The 22270-nt window shown below is 39.9% G+C and overlaps 1 protein-coding gene across 1 annotated transcript in view; it reads left to right on the top strand.

The window, feature by feature from the left end:
• CFAP99 (cilia and flagella associated protein 99) overlaps positions 1-22270 on the top strand; it is a 260465-nt gene that overhangs the window by 71652 nt on the left and 166543 nt on the right. Inside the window, exon 8 of the mRNA XM_053700308.1 lies at positions 13442-13525. Within this exon, the coding sequence (XP_053556283.1) occupies positions 13442-13525 (84 nt within the window). The remainder of the gene's footprint in view (positions 1-13441; positions 13526-22270) is intronic.

Below are 22270 nucleotides of genomic sequence, written 5' to 3'. Positions count from 1 at the left end.
AGAAAGTGTGTTGTTATGCTCATGAAAACCAGTAGTAGCGGTTTGTATAGAATAAGCGTTACTCCAAGCTCATTACAGAATTATGGCTGCATATAAAAGTTAGCACTGCTGATTACACTTTTCACCTTTGCAATGCAAACACTATTCACTTAAAGGGACATGAAACACACATTTTTTCTTTCATGATTTAGGAAGAACATACATTTTTAAACAACTTTCCAGTTTACTTCTATTATCAAATTTGCTTCATTCTCTTGGTATCATTTGTTGAAAGAGCAGCAATGCACTACTGGTTTCTAACTGAACACATGGGTGAGACAATGAAAATCGATATATATATATATGCAGCCCCCAATCAGCAGCGAGAATCTAGGTTCTTTGCTGCTTCTGAGCTTACCTAGATAAACCTTTCAGCAAAGGATAACAAGAGAAGGAAGCAAATTAAATAATACAAGTACATTGCAAAGTTGTTTTTACAATGCATAACTTAACATTTTATATTAAAGGAATAGTCTAGTCAAAATTTCATGATTCAGATAGAGCAGGTATTTTTAAGCAACTTTCTACTTTACTCGAATTATTAAGTTTTCTTTGTTCTCTTGGTATCTTTATTTGAAAAAGCAAGAATGTAAGCATAGGAGCCGGCCCATTTTTTTGTTCAGCACCTGGGCAGCACTTTCTTATTGGTGTCTAAATGTAGCCACCAATCAGCAAACGCTACCCAGGTGCTGAGCCAAAAATGGGCTGGCTCCTAAGTTTACATTCAAATAAAGATACCAAGACAACAAAGAAAAATTGATAATAGGAGTAAATTAGAAAGTTGCTTATAATTGGATGCTCTATCTGAATCTTGAAAATTTAATTTTGACTAGACTATCCCTTTAGCATCTAAAATGCAAAAAATATCAAAGCGCCAACCAAATGGAGGCTGGGTCTAAATGAAGGTGGTGTCGCGATCGCTCAGCTGCTGATCGCTTCCTCTGTCTCAGCGCGGTAGCGCTTTCCTGCCGGCTCTTCCGATGACGTCAGGAGGCCTTCTTATTCCGGCGTTTCCTCTCATCGGTGCCTGTTTGTTGTTACTCATGGGCTATGTGAGTACAAATTTATTCTTGTGATTCCTGAATTTGTGCCTGCTTATTCTAAACCCCTACCTGCCTGATATTGTTGCTGGACACTGCTTTCCTGACTACTCTATTGGTTAACCCCTACCTGCCTGATAACACGTTGCTGGACACTGCTTACCTGACTACTCTATTGGTTAACCCCTACCTGCCTGATAACACGTTGCTGGACACTGCTTATCTGACTACTCTATTGGTTAACCCCTACCTGCCTGATAACACGTTGCTGGACACTGCTTACCTGACTACTCTATTGGTTAACCCTTACCTGCCGGATAACACGTTGCTGGACACTGCTTACCTGACTACTCTATTGGTTAACCCCTACCTGCCTGATAACACGTTGCTGGACACTGCTTACCTGACTACTCTATTGGTTAACCCTTACCTGCCGGATAACACGTTGCTGGACACTGCTTACCTGACTACTCTATTGGTTAACCCCTACCTGCCTGATAACACGTTGCTGGACACTGTTTACCTGAGTACTCTATTGGTTAACCCTTACCTGCCGGATTACACGTTGCTGGACATTGCTTACTTGACTACTCTATTGGTTAACTCCTATCTGCCTGATTACACGTTACTGGATATTGCTTGCCTCACTATTCTATTGGTTAACCCTTACCTGCCTGATTACCGTTGCTGGACATTGCCTGCCTGATTACTCTATTGGTTAACCCTTTCTACACAAAGTTTATTCTCCTGACCCTGCTGTGTCATCTTCCAGTCTATTACTGTGAGTATATTATACTACAGCTGTCGCAGGGTTAGGTCCTGGTATATACTCACTGTGCTAGGGTGTTATTAACCTCATTCTAGCATTTGGGTCTAACTCTGGACTTTACCTATCCTGACATTACAAACAGGCCATATAATGGACCCTGGTGAGTTATCCAGAGCAGTGGCTTTACAGGGACAGCTTCTTGGAACCCACTCTGCACACCTGCAATCCCTGGATTCTAAATTGGATCAAATAACTGCTCTTTTGCATAACCTTTCTCCTCCTTCTCAAGCTACGGCAACACCTGTTGTTCCTGCGGCCAGCTCTAACCCTGCGTTTAATCCGCCACAACTTGCAGAACACTTCATTCCTAGAATTCCACTACCGGATAAATATGACGGCAATCCTGAAGACTGTCGAGGATTTCTTAATCAGTGCCGCCTTCACTTCAGAAATAATCCTCAGATGTTTATTTCCTCTTCCTCCAAGATCACCTTTTTAATTTCTCTTATGAAGGGTAAAGCCCTGGCTTGGGTTTCTCCACTGTTGGAAAAGGATGATCCTTTGCTTCAGGATTTTGACACTTTTGTATCTTTATTTTCTTCTGTGTTTGATAAACCTGGTAGATCAGTGGCGGCTGAAGCAGGACTTTTAGATTTAAGACAAGGATCTCTTTCTGTAGCACAATACGCTATAGAATTCCGGACTTTAGTTGCTAAAACTATGTGGAATCATGGGGCACTGCGTGCAGCATTTCGTAAAGGTCTTTGTGATCGTTTGAAAGACGAATTGGTTTATAGGGATCTTCCCGATTCTCTAGAAGATCTTATCAACCTATGTATCAAACTTGATGCTCGTTACTCTGAGCGTCTCCATGAACGTGACCGTAATAGAAGATCCTTTATCAGAACTTCCTTTCGTCCTATGCCTCATTCTCCAAAACTTCCTACTCCAAACACTTCTATCTCTGAGTCAAGTGAACCCATGGAGGTTGGTGCTATTAAATTATCCGAAGCTGAACGTCTCAGAAGCGTAATCTGGGACTATGTCTTTACTGCGGTATTAAGGGGCATATGTTAAAAGATTGTCCAACTCGTCCAGTAAAAGCCAGGGCTTAACTCCAGGAAGAGGGGCTGAGTTAAGCCAAAGTTCTTTTTCTTCCCTCAATCCCAAGCTGTTTGTTCCGATTACTGTCCGCTTTGGCAACATCAAATTTCAGGCTCAAGCACTCATCGACTCTGGAGCTGCAGGAATGTTTATGGATTCAGAGTTTGTCAATGCTCTTCGTATTCCTTTGCTTTCCAAGAGCCAAATAATTAAAGTCACTACTGTCAGTGGTCAACCTTTAGGTTCTGGTTTCATTCGATATTCTACCATTCCTCTTCTCATGTCTGTAGGAGTACTTCATTCCGAAACCATTTGTTTTGACATCATCTCTTCCCCACAGTTTCCCCTCATTTTGGGACTTCCTTGGCTTCAACTACATAATCCAGTTTTTTCCTGGTCTAAAGGAGAGCTTGTTGCTTGGGGATCTTCTTGTTTCACTCAGTGTCTACGGAATGCTCCCAAAACTTCCAGTACTGTTGTGGCAGTCTTGGACGTTCCTGATTCTTTGCCTGAACAATATCATTCTTTTTGTGATGTCTTTTCCAAAAAAGATGCTGAAGTATTACCTCCTCACCGGACCTTTGATTGTCCCATTGACTTATTACCAGGAGCACCTCTACCTAAGGGTAAAACTTACCCACTTTCTCGTCAAGAAAATGTTTCACTTGAGGAATATATCAAGGATAATTTGGGCCGAGGTTTTATCCGCCCTTCTTCTTCTCCAGTTGGGGCAGGTTTCTTCTTTGTGGAAAAGAAAGATGGAGGTCTTCGTCCTTGCATTGATTATCGAGCTCTAAATCAAATTACAATCAAGAATTGTTATCCTCTCCCTCTCATTCCCGAATTATTTGATCGTCTCCAGGGTGCTTCCATCTTTACCAAATTGGATCTTCGTGGGGCATATAATTTGGTCAGAATTCGTAAAGGGGACGAGTGGAAAACTGCCTTCAACACTAGGTTTGGACACTACGAATATTTAGTTATGCCTTTTGGGTTATGCAATGCCCCTGCAGTTTTCCAACATTTCGTTAATGAAATATTCAGAGACTATCTTAATCAATTCGTTATTATCTATCTTGATGATATTCTGATTTATTCCCGGACTGTACAGGATCACATTCATCATGTTACATTAGTACTCCAGAGATTACGTGAGAATTTTCTTTTTGCCAAGCTTGAGAAGTGTTCTTTTCATCAAGAATCTATTCCTTTCTTGGGTTACATTATTTCTCCGTCTGGATTCAAGATGGATTCTGACAAACTGTCTGCTATCCTAGACTGGCCTAGACCTACTTCCTTAAAATCTCTTCAAAGGTTCCTGGGGTTTGCCAATTACTATCGTAAGTTCATAAAGGACTTTGCTAACATCTCGGCACCCCTTACCGCTCTTACTAAAAAGGGTCAGGATTGCAAGCATTGGTCTGATCAAGCTGTACAGGCATTTGAATCTCTAAAGTCTGCATTCACTTCGGCTCCCATTCTTTGCCATCCTGTTCCGACTCTTCAATTCATTCTTGAAGTGGATGCTTCTTTGATTGCTGCTGGGGCAGTACTATCTCAGCGAAATCCTATTTCTAGCAAGATTCTTCCTGTGGGATTTTTCTCCAAGAAGTTCAATACTTCCGAACTGAATTATGACGTTGGAAACAAAGAACTGTTAGCTATTAAAATGGCTTTGGAAGAATGGAGACATCTGCTTGAAGGCACTGTTCAACCGTTTCTTATACTCACAGACCATAAAAATCTTCTGTATCTTCATACTGCCAAACGACTCAACTCACGTCAAGCCCGATGGGCTCTGTTCTTCTCCAGATTTAATTTTGTCCTCTCTTATATTCCTGGCTCTAAGAATACGAAAGCAGACGCTTTATCTAGACAATTTCTGGCTTCTGATTCTACATTTCTGGATTCTGAACCCATTCTTCGCCCTGCTAAAGTTCTGGCTCAGTTATCTACGTTTCCTTTACAAGCGTTACAGTCCGCTCAAGCTTCTGTTCCTTCATCTTATAACATATCTCCTGGGATCTTATTTGTACCTACTGAATTCCGCCTAAAACTTCTTCGTTGGGCTCATGATAATGTTCTGTCTGGACATCCAGGAGTACGTAATACTTTGTGGAAACTCAAACAACATGTCTGGTGGCCTTCCATGGGCAAAGATGTCAAGGATTATGTTGCAGCTTGTATTTCCTGTACCTCAAATAAACAATCTTCATCATTACCTCTTGGGCTCTTACAACCTCTGCCTGTTCCGTACTATCCCTGGTCTCATGTTTCCATGGACTTTATTACAGATCTTCCTAATTCAGCCGGAAACAAGACCATATGGGTTGTGGTAGACAGGTTTTCCAAAGCAGCTCATTTTGTTCCTTTAACTGGATTACCATCGGCCCAGAAACTCGCTGAATTGTTTATACTCCATATCACCAGATTACATGGATTTCCTTTGGACATCGTTTCTGATCGAGGAGTTCAATTTGTCTCAAGATTTTGAAAATCTCTGTGCAAACAGTTTGGAGTTACCATATCACTTTTTACTGCGCATCATCCTCAGTCCAACGGTCAAACTGAGCGGGTAAATCAATCTCTTGAGTCCTATCTCAGGCACTATGTTAATCATCAGCACTCCAATTGGTCGCAGCTTCTTCCTTTAGCAGAACTTGCTTACAATTCCCGCTTCAACTCTTCTTTGCAGACTTCTTCTTTCAAGGCAGCCTATGGATTCGAACCTAGAACTTTTCCTATGTCTTCGGGAGGTTCTGGAGTTCCTGGAGCAGATCGTACAGTGAGAAGTCTCTGTAAACACTGGAAGAAGATTCGGGAAATCCTTCTTCACTCTACTCAAAAGTATAAACGATTTGCTGATCGCAGACGCCGGAAGGCGCCCTCTTTTCGGACTGGAGACAAGGTTTGGATTTCCACCAGATTCATCCGACTCAAACAACCCTGTGCTAAATTGGGTCCCAAATACATCGGACCATTCAGGATTGTTTCCAAGGTATGTTCTACTGCCTACAGGGTGGCTTTACCAGACAACTTGAAGATTCACCCTGTCTTTCACGTCTCTCTTCTTAAACCAGCAGTCTCTAACCGGTTTTCCACCAAATGTAGAGTTCCCTCTCCGTTCCTTGTGGATGGCACTTCGGAATTTGAGATCAGTCAAATTCTTGATTCCAGATTAAGGGGTAACCGTCTGTACTATTTGGTCCATTGGAAGGGATATCCCATCACTGAACGTTCTTGGGAACCTGCTTCTCATGTTCGTGCCTCTGCTTTGATCAAACAGTTCCACGCCCAGAATCCTTCTAAGCCTGTTCGTGTTCCCCGGAGGGGTCCTTGAGGTGGGGGCACTGTCGCGATCGCTCAGCTGCTGATCGCTTCCTCTGTCTCAGCGCGGTAGCGCTTTCACTGGTTGCTTAGCAACCCTGTTCCTGTCGGCTCTTCCGATGACGTCAGGAGGCCTTCTTATTCCGGCGTCTCCTCTCATCTGTGCCTGTTTGTTGTTACTCGTGGGCTATGTGAGTACAAATTTATTCTTGTGATTCCTGAATTTGTGCCTGCTTATTCTAAATCCCTACCTGCCTGATATCGTTGCTGGACACTGCTTTCCTGACTACTCTATTGGTTAACCCCTACCTGCCTGATAACACGTTGCTGGACACTGCTTACCTGACTACTCTATTGGTTAACCCCTACCTGCCTGATAACACGTTGCTGGACACTGCTTATCTGACTACTCTATTGGTTAACCCCTACCTGCCTGATAACACGTTGCTGGACACTGCTTACCTGACTACTCTATTGGTTAACCCTTGCCTGCCTGATAACACGTTGCTGGACACTGCTTACCTGACTACTCTATTGGTTAACCCCTACCTGCCTGATAACACGTTGCTGGACACTGTTTACCTGACTACTCTATTGGTTAACCCTTACCTGCTGGATTACACGTTGCTGGACATTGCTTACCTGACTACTCTATTGGTTAACTCCTATCTGCCTGATTACACGTTACTGGATATTGCTTGCCTGACTATTCTATTGGTTAACCCTTACCTGCCTGATTACCCGTTGCTAGACATTGCCTGCCTGATTACTCTATTGGTTAACCCTTTCTACACAAAGTTTATTCTCCTGACCCTGCTGTGTCATCTTCCAGTCTATTACTGTGAGTATATTATACTACAGCTGTCGCAGGGTCAGGTCCTGGTATATACTCACTGTGCTAGGGTGTTATTAACCTCATTCTAGCATTTGGGTCTAACTCTGGACTTTACCTATCCTGACAGGTGGTGTCAGTTTATTGTACAAAACATTCGAGTAAAAACAAACAGGTTAAAAACATGGATGTTCAAATAGGCAACTGTGTGAAAATTTGTGAAGTTTTGAAAGAAGTTTAAATGAAGAAAGTTAAGCTCCAATGCTGAGTGAAATATCAATGCCCAAATGCTGCTTCTAAATAGATAGCGTGGTCTTCTTAATGAATAATTCCTGAACAGTCCTTCTGTGGAAGAAAATAATATATATAGTGTAGATTGTATTGACTAGAATAAAAATGAACATGAACTTACAAGTCAACGCGTTTCGGTCTCACCAAGACCTTTATCAAAACTGGTATTTGGTGTGTATCGTGGTCTTATATACTGAACTGTTTGCTGACCAGCTAAGTTTCAAACCGGAAGCGTCTATTGTGCACTTCCGGTTTCTTTTTTAAAAACGAATAAAATTCATAAACATAAATAACATTAAACATATTTTGCAATACACAACTTATATAAAAAGAATACATTATTCGAAGGGGCTATGTGGTTAGACCCAGCTTTTTTTGCCTCTATGCCATATATCGTAGCTTTAATATTATTCCTGTATATTGTGGCTCTAATTAGAGACGCTTCAATTAGGGAGGACAAAACAGTGCTCATTTATCCACTGTATGTTCAAGATCTTATATGATCAATTTCAAGCGAATAGAGAAGTTATAATACAGAGCCGATATTCGGCTAATTCTATTGGCTGTAGCTTCAAGCTACAATGAAGGCGTGGTGCTTGGTAAGTTTGCTGTTGGTTAAAATGAGGGTGTGTGTGAAAGGGACAATACTGTTGGCTCTTATTTCTTTGTTTATCTATCTAATCTAGATAGTAGTAACAGAGGGAAGAAATTAATTTGTCCTATGTGAATTTGCCGATAGTGTACTTGTATTTAGTGATTCTTGATGTTATAACTTTTCCTTCTATTTGGGAATATAATATTCAGTGAATGATATCGTATAACGCACAGCTGAATTGTGGCCAAATATGTTGCATGTAGTATTGAATAAATCAGTGAGTATATGCAAAAATCTTTGTTATTTCTAGCTGTCATAATTGTCAAGAGATGAAATCTATTTCTCTTATGTGAACTAGCCGAGTAAATAATGTCTAGTAAAGATATAAGAGGAATAAGATGAATAAGATATAAGAGGAATAAGATGGATATATCTTGCACACATTTCAACAAGGTTACTATAATAATCAACAATAATAAGTAGTAAAGCTAACTAGCTTTTCCTTGGCTATTTAAGAGTCAGTGAGTGATATTCACTAATCGATAAGAATTCATGGTGTATTGGATATGATAGTAACAAGGGACTATGTTATCCTTGTTATTTGAAATCGAAATGACTAAACTGCATCACGCAGCGATGTTATAGGTGGCTCAATCCATTTTGATGTGATCTAGTAAACGGAAGGGAAACTACTTCGATACTAATGTCATCTAAATGGTAGAGTAAATATAAGGTGGAATACTCAACTGCATCAGGCTGATGGCTAAATAGGTATTGAACGAGGCTCGATTTAACTTTAAGAAGGAAGGAGGTACTCATAAGTAGAACACGAAACCTGTCTATATGACTGGAAACTGTCTATAGACTGATGCAAGACATCAGAAACTGTGGACATGATGGTATGATGTGAGAAAAGGAAAAATAAGTGTGGACAATTTGAAGGACTTGTATGATAGCTTCAAATGTGGCAAATTGAATGGGGAGAGGAAGACAAAAATTGGAGGACACCAAAATCGATAATAGTTGGATATGAACCTTTTGGAACTAGTGTAAATATATCGGGGTCTATCTAGCCCTTTGCATTTCTAGAAAAATGAGAAGATTACAACGTTAATAAGATGTAGTACTTTACAGTTTATTTAAAATTTGGATTCTCCTTAAAGTTCACTTATAAACGGGGATTAGTAAGATAAAACATATCCCCAAATAATGAGGTCTTTTGGAGATAAAGATGATATTGGGTGTAGTTAGTTTAGCTGAGGTTTAGGAGGTGGGATAAGTAGTCCTTGTTGTTTAGCCCTCTGGGGTACAGGCATATAAATGAAAAATCCATTTCGATTCTGCTGTTAATAGCTTCTTTTCATAGTTACCACCTCTCCAGTTTTTGGTAACTTTCTGAATCCCCATAAATTTAAGTGTTCTGATATTGCCTTGATGTTTAGTGGAGAAGTGTCTGTATAAGGGTGTGTCCATATTGAGATTTTCTATCAAAAGGATATGCTCCCGTATCCTATCTTTTAGTGTCCTTGAAGTCTGTCCCACATATTGCAGGCCACAAGGGCATTGTAACATATAGACCACTCCCTTATCATGACATCTTATTAGATCTCCTATCAAATACTTCTCTTTGCTGTTATTCGAATGAAATTCGGCAGTTTTCACTCCACATTTACATGCCTTACAGGCATGACAGGGGAAGAAGCCTTTGATCTTCTTTCCAAAGACATCTTCTTCTGTAAACTAGGTGCTAATTTGTTCCTTAAGTTATTCGTTTTTCTATATACGAATCTTGGCCTCTGTGGTAATTTTTCTCCCAATATATCATTATCCTTTAATAACGCCCAGTGTTTTTACGAAAAATATTTTCAGTGATGTATTTATTCTCACTGTATTCGGTTATTAAGAGAATGTTTAGGATATTGTCACCTACATTTTCCCTAGTCTTTTCTTTGTAGTTTGTGAGTTCTTTCCTCTCTATTTTCCTCACTTCTTCAATTCTTTGATCCAACATGTCTTCACCGTAACCTCTCTCTAGGAATTTTGATTTGATTAATTGTGCTTGTTCCTCCCATTTGGACAAACTGGAACAATTATTTCTCATTCCCAAAAATTTACCTTTCGGGATGTTGTTCTTCCATCTTGTATGGTGGCAACTTGTTTTGTGAACATAGCTGTTGCTGTCCACTTCCTTAAAGTGGGTTGATGTCTCCAATATCCCTTCTTTCACTTCTATTTTAAGATCTAAAAATGTGGCTGTGGTGTAACTCCATTCATACGTGAACTTTAGGTTAGCCATATTTTTATTCATAACTTCAATAGTGAATTCCAAGTCCAGAGGGCTAAACAACAAGGAGGACTTATCCCATCTCCTAAACCTCAGCTAAACTAACCACACCCAATATCATCTTTATCTCTAAAAGACCTCATTATTTGGGGATATGTTTTATCTTACTAATCCCCGTTTATAAGTGAACTTTAAGGAGAATCCAAATTTTAAATAAACTGTAAAGTACTACATCTTATTAACGTTGTAATCCTCTCATTCTTCTAGAAATGCAAAGGGCTAGATAGACCCTGATATATTTACACTAGTTCCAAAAGGTTCATATCCAACTATTATCGATTTTGGTGTCCACCAATTTTTGTCTTCCTCTCCCCATTCAATTTGCCACATTTGAAGCTATCATGCAAGTCCTTCAAATTGTCCACACTTATTTTTCCTTTTCTCACATCATACCATCATGTCCACAGTTTCTGATGTCTTGCATCAGTCTATAGACAGTTTCCAGTCATATAGACAGGTTTCGTGTTCTACTTATGAGTACCTCCTTCCTTCTTAAATTTAAATCTAGCCTCGTTCAATACGTATTTAGCCATCAGCCTGATGCAGTTGAGTATTCCACCTATATCCATACGGATTTACCAACATGCCACCTTATATTTACTCTACCATTTAGATGACATTAGTATCGAAGTAGTTTCCCTTCCGTTCACTAGATCACATCAAAATGGATTGAGCCACCTATAACATCGCTGCGTGATGCAGTTTAGTCGTTTTGATTTCAAATAACAAGGATAACATAGTCCCTTGTTACTATCATATCCAGTACACCATGAATTCTTATCAATTAGTGAATATCACTCACTGACTCTTAAATAGCCAAGGAAAAGCTTGTTAGCTTTAATACTTATTATTATTGTTGATTATTATAGTAACCTTGTTGAAATGTGTGCAAGACATATCCATCTTATTCTTCTTATATCTTATTCATCTTATTCCTCTTATATCTTTACTAGACATTAATTACTCGGCTAGTTCACATAAGAGAAATAGATTTAATCTCTTGACAATTATGACAGATAGAAAAGATTTTTGCATATACTCACTAATTTATTCAATACTACATGCAACATATTTGGCCGCAATTCGGCTGTGCGTTATACGTTATTATTCACTGAATATTATATTCCCAAATAGAGGGAAAAGTTATAACATCAAGAATCACTAAAGACAAGTACACTATCGGCAAATTCACATAGGACAAATTAATTTCTTCCCTCTGTTACTACTATCTAGATTTGATAAACAAAGAAATAAGAGTGAACAGTATTGTCCCTTTCACCCCCCCCCCATTGTAACCAACAGCAAACGCACCAAGCACCACGCCTTCATTGTAGCTTGAAGCTATAGCCAATAGAATTAGCCGAATATCGGCTCTGTATTATAACTTCTCTATTCGCTTGAAATTGATCATATAAGATCTTGAACATACAGTGGATAAATGATCACTGTTTTGTCCTCCTAAATTGAAGCGTCTCTTATTAGAGCCACAATATACAGGAATAATATTCAAGCTGCGATATGTGGCATAGAGGCGTAAAAAGCTGGGTCTAACCACATAGCCCCTTTGAATAATGTATTCTTTTTATATAAGTTGTGTATTGCAAAAGATGTTTAATGTTATTTATGTTTATGAATTTTATTCGTTTTTAAAAAAGAAACCGGAAGTGCACAATAGATGCTTCCGGTTTGAAACTTAGCTGGTCAGCAAACAGTTCAGTATATAAGACCACGATACACACCAAATACCAGTCTTGATAAAGGTCTTGGTGAGACCGAAACGCGTTGACTGGTAAGTTCATGTTCATTTTTATTCTAGTCAATACAATCTAGACTATATATATTATTTTCTCCCACAGAAGGACTGTTCAGGAATTATTCATTAAGAAGACCAGACTATCTATTTAGAAGCAGCATTTGGGCATTGATATTTCAGGAGCTTAACTTTCTTCATTTAAACTTCTTTCAAAACTTCACAAATTTTCACACAGTTGCCTATTTGAACATCTCATCTCAGTTTGTTTTTCACTCCTTATTCACCAAGGATTCATCTGAGAGACATTTTTTGCATTTTTCAGCACCTGTTATCAGACACTATTTTTGCTTATATTTTTCATATTTTGAATATTTTTCGATTTTTTCCTTTTTCCAATACCATTATTCCACTATGGTAAACACATAGATAAAGTCTTGCATCACGCCACATTTTTTCTTTGAAGTGCAACAATCCACAATCACTCTCCTTCACTTATAATTGTTTTAAAGCTGATTGCAGAATGTTCATTTGTTTATTTATATTAGTACATTGGTATTTAAGCTAAACCCTTAAAGTTTCCTCTGTATTTTTGTACTCTTTTATATTTCCAATGTTGGAATGTATGCACCCATTTTTGATTGTCATTTATTGTCATTTTTATGAGGTACAACCTACACATGGATCCATGTTTTTAACCTGTATGTTTTTACTCGAATGTTTTTAAGTTTATTTAAATATTTGAATGTTTTGTACAATAAACTGACACCACCTTCATTTAGACCCAGCCTCCATTTGGATGGCGCTTTGATATTTTTTAACATTTTAGATTTTCACAGTTGACAGCTAGGTGTCATCAATCAAAGCTACAGGGTCCTATTTCAGCAGGCGCTAGGTGTACATCTTAATCCTTTATTCCTTTAACATCTCAAGGTGTTTACTGCCCCTTTAAGACACTCATGGGTCGATCACACTCCTTTACAGAAGTTTATCTAATGATTTTTCTTCAAAATTCACCATTAAAGTCTGCGGAACCTGTTGGAGCTCTACAAATAACTGATAATAATAATAGTGATAAATCACTTGATAAACTTCTGTATTGGATTGTAGTTGACCCTCACTGTCCCCCCCAAAAAAACCACTGTGTCTTAATGTGTGTTTAGATTATTCTTGTCTTTGAATTCTTACAGAGAACCTTTTCTTTTTGTATTAATTTTTTTTATTGAATTGTACAAAACAAATGTCAATAATTTAATGTCAATAATTTACATCATTTCCAATAGTTTCCATTACAGCTTATTTACGTATGTGCTTTTAAGAAACAATAATGCAATACAATATTTCTTACAGAGAACTTTATCTGAAATAAGAAAAGAAGAAGATGCTAAACTGGCTTTTAATGGAGTTAAAGCCAATCAAACACATTTAATCAAGGTGAGATGCTACTGTCAGGTAAAGGGAATAATAATAAGATTTCTTTCTTTTAAACACATTTATTCAAATCCTCTGTATCAATACAAAACAATATTTAGAGATTTAAATTAGCACAAATCTTAATGAAACAGTGAGTTTAGGTGATATCTTTAATGTCTAATGAAGTGAAGCAACGTAAAAAGTTGTTTAAAATTGTATGTTTTACCTAAATCATGGGTTTCATGTCCCTTTAACTCACACATAATACAATCTCCATTTTACCACAATGGCACTCGTAACTGCCGAAAATGTATGACGACCCAGATATCCAAAATGGGTTAATGGTGTTTGTGTCTGTTTTGCAGTTGGATAGAGTGGTGTTAATAATAAGTCTTAAACAGACTGAATGCCTTTTTTATATGGGCATACAGGTCATGTTTGCTCAATTATGTTGTTTTTTTAACTTAATATAAGAAAAGTTTTTTTTTCATTAGTATTTATTTTATTAAGAAAACCTTGCTTTCTTCTGACGACTTCATTTCTACAGTTATTATCCTTGCAAGGCAGTTAATTTTGTCTGGTTGGGCAGAAAATAAATCTCCCCCCTTTCTACACTTAAAACAAAAAATTCACCTCCAAATGTTAATTGAACAAGCAGATGTTAGGGGGGATCCAGAAAAGAGAATTAAAAGATTTCTGCATAAATGGGAACCATATTTATTAAATTTACCAACAGCCGTCAGAGACAGAGTAATCTATCCTTTTAGAAATAGCCTTTATATCCTTAAAGAAAATTTGAGAGGTAACTGGTGTCTTTCCAGCTGCTCTAATTAACCTCTCTCTCTAAATAAATCATACATTATTGTCTCTGGTCCTGGTCTGCGGGGGAAGGTCTGGGGTTGTTGCGGGTAAGTTATAATTTTGTTTATGTTCTGTATTGTTTGTTTGTTTTCTTGTTAAAAATTGAAAAAAGGGATCCAGACCGCTCTTTGATACTTACCTTTTGTACTATGATTCCTACAACAGAAACAAAAAGGACGTTTGGACTGTGATGTATGTTATGAATAGTTTTACAAGGACACTGACTGTATGTATACTTCATCAGATCAAATTGTTCCATATGTATCCATGCTGTTTCTTTGTACGACTTGTTTGAGTGTAAAGGATCCTATTACTATAAATAAAGTTATAAAAAAAAAAAAAGAAAACCTTACTTTCCATTTTGGCAGTAGTTTCTTCTAAAATCAAGAAGAACACTGCAGAAAAATTAATGTTCATAAGAAGAAAGTGGCTGCAACTTATCTCATCTTTTAAAACGGGATTTTTAAAGTTCTCACATGAAAAAATATGAAACTCCAAAGTTAAGAGGTTTAAAATATCGCCAAAAGTTCCAAACTGCCATGGAGGTTTGTGATGCATCTGCCATAATTTTAACACTTTTGTATAACATAGAAGTTAAATACATGTGTTGACATTGGAAATTCAGTAGGCTTGTATATTTGTGAACTTCTGGAGTAAACTAAATTCGAAGATAGCGCCCGCTAGCAGTATTCTGCAATTTTCGGGGCAAGATTTGTTCTTGTGAAAGCGCAAGACACTAAGATATGTGCAAAACCAGATCTTAGTGTGTTGGACTTTCACATATTCTGCATTTGTTTATTCACAAAGTTCACACATGCACATATCTAAGATTTAGTGGACAAATGTTGACCAAAGAGTGAAATTGTTTTCCTGTTACAGCTCTTGTCTTGGAGTGAGTCATTCTAATGTGTGGAACTTTGGTTTTGACAGTTTAAAGAATAAGTCCTATCAACTGAATAGTATTCAAGTAGAGGTTCATTTTTAGTCGGAGAAAGAATTGTCATATTTCTCAGCAAATAACGCTCAAATTTATACAGGATTCACCAAGTTATGGAAAAAAATGCTTTCTAGAAAAGTAGATCTTGTTAAATGTTACTAGATTAAAAAAATACTTATAAATCTTCTACTCTTATTCTTGTATTTTCTAAATGTCTTTAGTACCAAAGAATGTTCATGATCATGAGATCTATGGTTGTGTGATAGTACTTCCGCCTGGCTCTAAGCTTGTGTATGTCAAATATACAGGGCTACGTTCAATAAAGTTGATTTGTCCTTGAGAATGTAGCTCACTGAGCCATCATGAGTTTGTGAGTTATGAGCTCAGTCTAGAAACAAATGGGCCTTATACACTTCTTCCATTGTGATCTGTTTATAGCCAGTTGTAAGCTTTGGTTTGGCAGTACCTTTTAAAACTAATTAAAATATTTTCTCTTGCAAGGTGTATCCAGTCCACGGATTCATCCTTACTTGTGGGATATTCTCAATCCCTACAGGAAGTGGCAAAGAGAGCACACAGCAGAGCTGTCCATATAGCTCCCCCTCTGGCTCCGCCCCCCCAGTCATTCTCTTTGCCGCTCTAACAGATAAGGCATCTCCACGAGAGGGTAAAGTGAATGTGGTGTTAGATTTGTAGTTTTATATCTTCAATCAAAAGTTTGTTATTTTTAAATAGTACCGGTTTGTGCTATTTACTCTCTGGCAGAAATGTGATGAATAATTCTGCTGAGAGGAAAATGATTTTAGCATGTTGTAACTAAAATCCATTGCTGTTCCCACACAGGATTGAGGAGTACCAGAAAACTTCAGTTGGGGGGAACAGTTTGTAGGCTTAACTGCTTTGAGGTATGTTTCAGTCATCTTTTTTCTAGTCAAGACAAGATAATGCTAGAAGACTGACAAGATTCCCCATGTGGGAAGGGTAAGCCATGTTCTGAGACTTAGTATAGAATTAGAGGCTTATTTAAGAGGGCTCAATAGACTGGTTAACACTTTTGCAGGGCAATCGATTATTTTATTTAACAAAATACTCTTTATTGACACTTTTAAAGTGTGTTTATCTGGGGTTTTATTCCACATGGCATTATTTTTAGTCACCTAAATTGGGTTCTGAAGGCCCCACAGCTCCGGAGTGGAGTGGGAGGGGCCTAATTTCGCGCCTCAGTTGCGCAGTTTATTCTGACAGATTTCTTTGCATGCTGCTTCACATGGGTCCAGAGACTGCTTGAGGACTTCAGGAGGCTTGCTTTTCTCGAATCCAATCCTTAAGGGAAGGTAGGGCCATAGCATGGTGCTGTAGTTTATTAACCGGTTGTTTGCTTTAGGCGGCTCCGGTTTGGGCATTAAAGGGTTAATCAGAAACTTGCTGTGCAATCATATCTAAGCATTAGGCACATACTGCAAAAATTTCAAGAGATTTGGTTTATTTTTCACCGTTTTGTAAAATTGTGTGCGCTTTTATTTCTTAAAGGCACAGTACCATTTATTGCAAATTGTATTTTTTACTTGATAAAGTGTTTTTCCAAGCCTGCTTGTGTATAATACTAATCTGTTAAACATGTCTGACACTAAGGAAAAGCCTTGCTCTATGTGTTCAGAAGCCATGGTGGAACCCCCACTCAAAATGTGTCCCAAGTGCACTAATGTGTCTATACACTTTAAAGATCATATTGTGTCACTTAAAAATATAGCCCTAGATGATTCTTTGACTGAAGGTAATGAGGATAGTCCGCCTTCCTCTCCCCATGTGTCATCACCAGTTACGCCCGCTCAAGCGATACCTAGTACCTCTAGTTCATTGGCACCTATTACATTGCAACAACTGGCGGCAGTCATGGATAATTCCCTTGCGGCCTTTCTATCCAAACTGCCAGTTTTCCCTAAAAAGCGCGATAGCTCTGTTTTGAGGAGCAGTCGGAAGATGAGTCGGAAGCTTTGGGAGGTTTATCTGATGTACCCTCACAACACTCTGAAATAGGGGTGAGGGATGTAATGTCTGAGGGAGAAATTTCTGACTCAGGAAAAGTTTCTCAGCTGGCAGAATCAGATTCACTAGCATTTAAATTTAAATTGGAACACCTCCGCGTCCTGCTTAGGGAGGTTTTATCAACTCTGGATGATTGTGACCCTATGGTGGTCCCAGAGAAATTGTGTAAAATGGACAAATATCTAGAAGTCCCTGTATACACTGATGCGTTTCCGATCCCTAAGAGGGTGGCGGATATTGTTGCTAGGGAGTGGGAGAGACCAGGTGTACCTTTTGTTCCCCCCCCTATCTTTAAGAAAATGTTCCCCATAACTGATCCCAGGCGGGACGCGTGGCAGACGGTCCCTAAGGTAGAGGGGGACAGTTTCAACACTAGCCAAGCGCACAACCATACCAATTGAAGACAGTTGTGCTTTCAAAGATCCTATGGATAAAAAATTAGAAGGTTTACTAAAGAAAATATTTGTTCAACAAGGTTTCCTTCTCCAACCTATTGCCTGCATTATTCCTGTAACTACTGCAGCGGCTTTTTGGTTTGAGGCGCTGGAGGAGTCGCTCCAGAGGGAGACTTCATATGACGAAGTCATGGATAGAATTAATGCTTTAAAACTGGCTAATTCTTTTATCACAGATGCCGCTTTGCAATTAGTTAAGTTAGCGGCGAAAAATTCTGGTTTTGCCATCATGGCGCGCAGAGCGCTTTGGCTCAAGTCATGGTCGGCCGACGTATCGTCCAAAACAAAATTACTAAATATTCCTTTCAAGGGAAAGACCCTTTTCGGGCCCGAGTTGAAAGAGATTATTTCGGATATCACTGGGGGAATGGGCCATGCCCTTCTGCAAGATAGGCCTTTTAAGGCTAAAAACAAGGCTAATTTTTGTTCCTTTAGTAACTTCAGGAGCGGTCCTGCTTCAACCTCTGCAACCGCAAAGCAAGAGGGTAACGCTTCACAGCCCAAGGCAACCTGGAAACCTTTGCAGGGCTGGAACAAGGGTAAACAGGCCAAAAAGCCTGCGGCTGCTACTAAGACAGCATGAAGGGGTAGCCCCCGATCCGGGACCGGATCTGGTAGGGGGCAGACTCTCTCTCTTTGCTCAGGCTTGGGCAAGAGATGTTCCCGATCCCTGGGCATTAGAGATCGTTGCTCAGGGATATCTTCTAGAATTCAAGGACTCTCCCCCAAGGGGAAGGTTCCACATTTCTCGTCTGTCTACAGACCAGACAAAGAAAGAGGCGTTCTTACGCTGTGTAGAAGATCTACTCAAGATGGGAGTGATATATCCAGTTCCAATTACAGAACAAGGACTCAAACCTGTTTGTGGTTGCCAAAAAGGAAGGAACTTTCAGGCCAATCCTGGATCAAAAAATTCTAAACAAATTCCTCAGAGTTCCATCATTCAAATTCGAGACCATTCGGACAATCTTACCGATGATCCAGGAAGGTCAATATATGACTACCGTGGATCTAAAGGATGCGTACCTTCATATTCCTATCCACAAAGATCACCATCAGTTCTTAAGGTTCGCCTTTCTGGACAAGGCCCTTCCCTTCGGGTTGGCCACCGCTCCCAGAATTTTCACAAAAGTTCTAGGGTCCCTTCTAGCGGTACTAAGACCGCGGGGCATTGCAGTAGCACCTTATCTGGACGACATCTTGATACAGGCGTCGTCTTTTCCCAGAGCCAAGGCTCATACGGAGATTGTTCTGGCCTTTCTAAGGTCTCACGGGTGGAAGGTGAACACCGAAAAAAGTTCTCTGTCCCCGCTCACAAGGGTTCCCTTCCTGGGAACATTAATAGACTCGGTAGAAATGAAAATATTTCTGACGGAGGTCAGAAGGGTAAAGCTTTTAACTACTTGCCGAGCTCTTCATTCCATTCCTCGGCCATCTGTAGCTCAGTGCATGGAGGTAATCGGATTAATGGTAGCAGCAATGGACGTAGTCCCTTTTGCTCGAATTCATCTCAGGCCACTGCAATTGTGCATGCTCAAACAGTGGAATGGGGATTATGCAGATTTGTCTCCTTAAATCCAACTGGACCAGAAAACCAGAGATTCTCTTCTCTGGTGGTTGTCTCAGGATCACCTGTCTCAGGGAATGTGCTTCCGCAGACTGGAGTGGATCATTGTAACGACAGACGCCAGTCTGTTAGGCTGGGGCACGGTCTGGGGCTCCCTGAAAGCTCAGGGCCTATGGTCTCGGGAAGAGTCTCTTCTTCCGATAAACATTTTGGAACTGAGAGCGATATTCAACACGCTCCAGGCATGGCCTCAGCTAGCGGCGGCCAAATTCATCAGATTTCAGTCGGACAACATCATGACTGTAGCATACATCAATCATCAGGGAGGAACAAAGTGTTCCTTAGCGATGAAGGAAGTAACCAAAATAATCAGGGGGGCGGAGGATCACTCTTGCCATCTATCTGCAATTCACATCCCAGGAGTAGACAACTGGGAAGCGGATTTCCTAAGTCGTCAGACTTTTCACCCGGGGGAGTGGGAACTCCACCTGGAGGTTTTTGCTCAGCTGACCCAGCTATGGGGCATTCCAGAGTTGGATCTGATGGCGTCCCGTCAGAACACCAAACTTCCTCTTTACGGATCCAGGTCCAGGGACCCCAAGGCGGCATTGATAGATGCTCTAGTAGCGCCTTGGTCCTTCAGTCTAGCTTATGTCTTTCCACCGTTTCCCCTTCTCCCTCGGCTGGTAGCCAGAATCAAACAGGAGAAGGCCTCAGTAATTCTGATAGCGCCTGCGTGGCCACGCAGGACTTGGTATGCAGACCTAGTGGACATGTCATCTGTCCCTCCATGGACACTGCCAACGAGGCAGGATCTTCTAATACAGGGTCCATTCAAGCATCCAAATCTAGTTTCTCTGCAGCTGACTGCTTGGAGATTGAACGCTTAATTCTATCCAAGCGTGGGTTCTCCGAATCAGTCATAGATACTCTGATCCAAGCTAGAAAGCCTGTCACCAGGAAAATATACCATAAGATATGGCGGAAATATCTTTTTTGGTGTGAATCTAAGGGTTACTCATGGAGTAAGATTAGGATTCCAAGGATATTGTCTTTTCTCCAAGAAGGATTGGAGAAAGGTTTGTCAGCTAGTTCCTTAAAGGGACAGATATCCGCTCTGTCTATCCTTTTACACAAGCGTCTGGCAGAAGTACCAGACGTTCAAGCGATTGCGCAGGCTTTTGTCAGAATCAAGCCTGTCTATAGACCTGTGGCTCCGCCATGGAGTCTAAATTTAGTTCTTTCAGTTCTTCAAGGGGTTCCGTTTGAACCTTTACATTCCATAGATATTAAGTTATTATCTTGGAAAGTTTTGTTTTTGGTAGCTATATCTTCTGCTCGAAGAGTTTCAGAATTGTCTGCTTTGCAGTGTAATTCACCCTATCTGGTGTTCCATGCAGATAAGGTAGTTTTGCGTACCAAAGCTGGTTTTCTTCCTAAAGTTGTTTCTAATAAGAATATTAACGAGGAAATCATTGTTCCTTCCCTGTGTCCTAATCCAGCTTCTAAGAAGGAACGACTTTTACACAATCTTGATGTGGTTCGTGCTTTGAAATTCTTTTTACAAGCAACCAAGGATTTCAGACAAGGAGAGGTCAGAAAGCTACTGCTACCTCTCTTTCCTTCTGGTTGAAAAGCATCATCCGATTGGCTTATGAGACCGCTGGGCAGCAGCCTCCTGAACGAATTACAGCTCATTCCACCAGAGCTGTGGCTTCCACTTGGGCTTTCAAGAATGAGGCTTCTGTTGAACAGATTTGTAAGGCAGCGACTTTGTCTTCACTGCATACTTTTGCCAAATTTTACAAATTCGATACTTTTGCTTCTTCGGAGGCTATTTTTGGGAGAAAGGTTTTGCAAGCAGTGGTGCCTTCCGTTTAGGTTACCTGTCTTGTTCCCTCCCTTCATCTGTGTCCTAAAGCTTTGGTATTGGTATCCCACAAGTAAGGATGAATCCGTGGACTGGATACACCTTGCAAGAGAAAACGGAATTTATGCTTACCTGATAAATTACTTTCTCTTGCGGTGTATCCAGTCCATGGCCCGCCCTGGCAATTAAGTCAGGTTAAAATTTCTTGTTTAAACTACAGTCACCACTGCACCCTATGGTTTCTCCTTTTTCTCCTAACCGTCGGTCGAATGACTGGGGGGCGGAGCCAGAGGGGGAGCTATATGGACAGCTCTGCTGTGTGCTCTCTTTGCCACTTCCTGTAGGGATTGAGAATATCCCACAAGTAAGGATGAATCCGTGGACTGGATACACCGCAAGAGAAAGTAATTTATCAGGTAAGCATAAATTCTGTTTTATTTATAAAATTACTTTTAAAAATCCATTAATTAAATTACATTTATTTTAATTAATGTAATCTGTCAACATTTACAATTAGTTGAAGCTGCTATTGGCAGCTTTTTATCAGAGAGAGTGAGACACAAGGGATATGTTGGACTAAACAGCAAGAGAGCTTTGGTACATTTTACTTAGACCTTTAAGAAAATGTAATGTGTGCCCAAGAAATGCCTTGTGCAGCCTTATTGCCAACACTGTGAGACCAATAGGAAACTGCAAAGAGTAGGAATTACATTTTTTATAAATATACTTTATTAAAATAAAAATTGAGATATAGGCCAATAGTTATTAAGGTCCGGCGGACCTGATCCGACACTGTGGATCAGGTCCGCCAGACCTCGCTGAATACGGGGAGCAATACGCTCGCCGTATTCATCATTGCACCAGCAGCTCACAAGAGCTGCTGGTGCAACGCCGCCCCCTGCAGACTCGCGGCCAATCGGCCGCCAGCAGGGGGTGTCAACCCGATCGTACTCGATCGGGTTGATTTCCGGCGATGTCTGTCTGCCTGCTCAGAGCAGGTGGACAGGTTATGGAGCAGCGGTCTTTGTGA

The sequence above is a fragment of the Bombina bombina genome, chromosome 2 (assembly GCF_027579735.1).
Source record: "Bombina bombina isolate aBomBom1 chromosome 2, aBomBom1.pri, whole genome shotgun sequence".
Taxonomy (NCBI): Eukaryota; Metazoa; Chordata; class Amphibia; order Anura; family Bombinatoridae; genus Bombina; species Bombina bombina.
The sequence above is the reverse complement of the archived record's forward strand: the minus strand, read 5'-3'. Positions and strand labels throughout refer to the sequence as shown.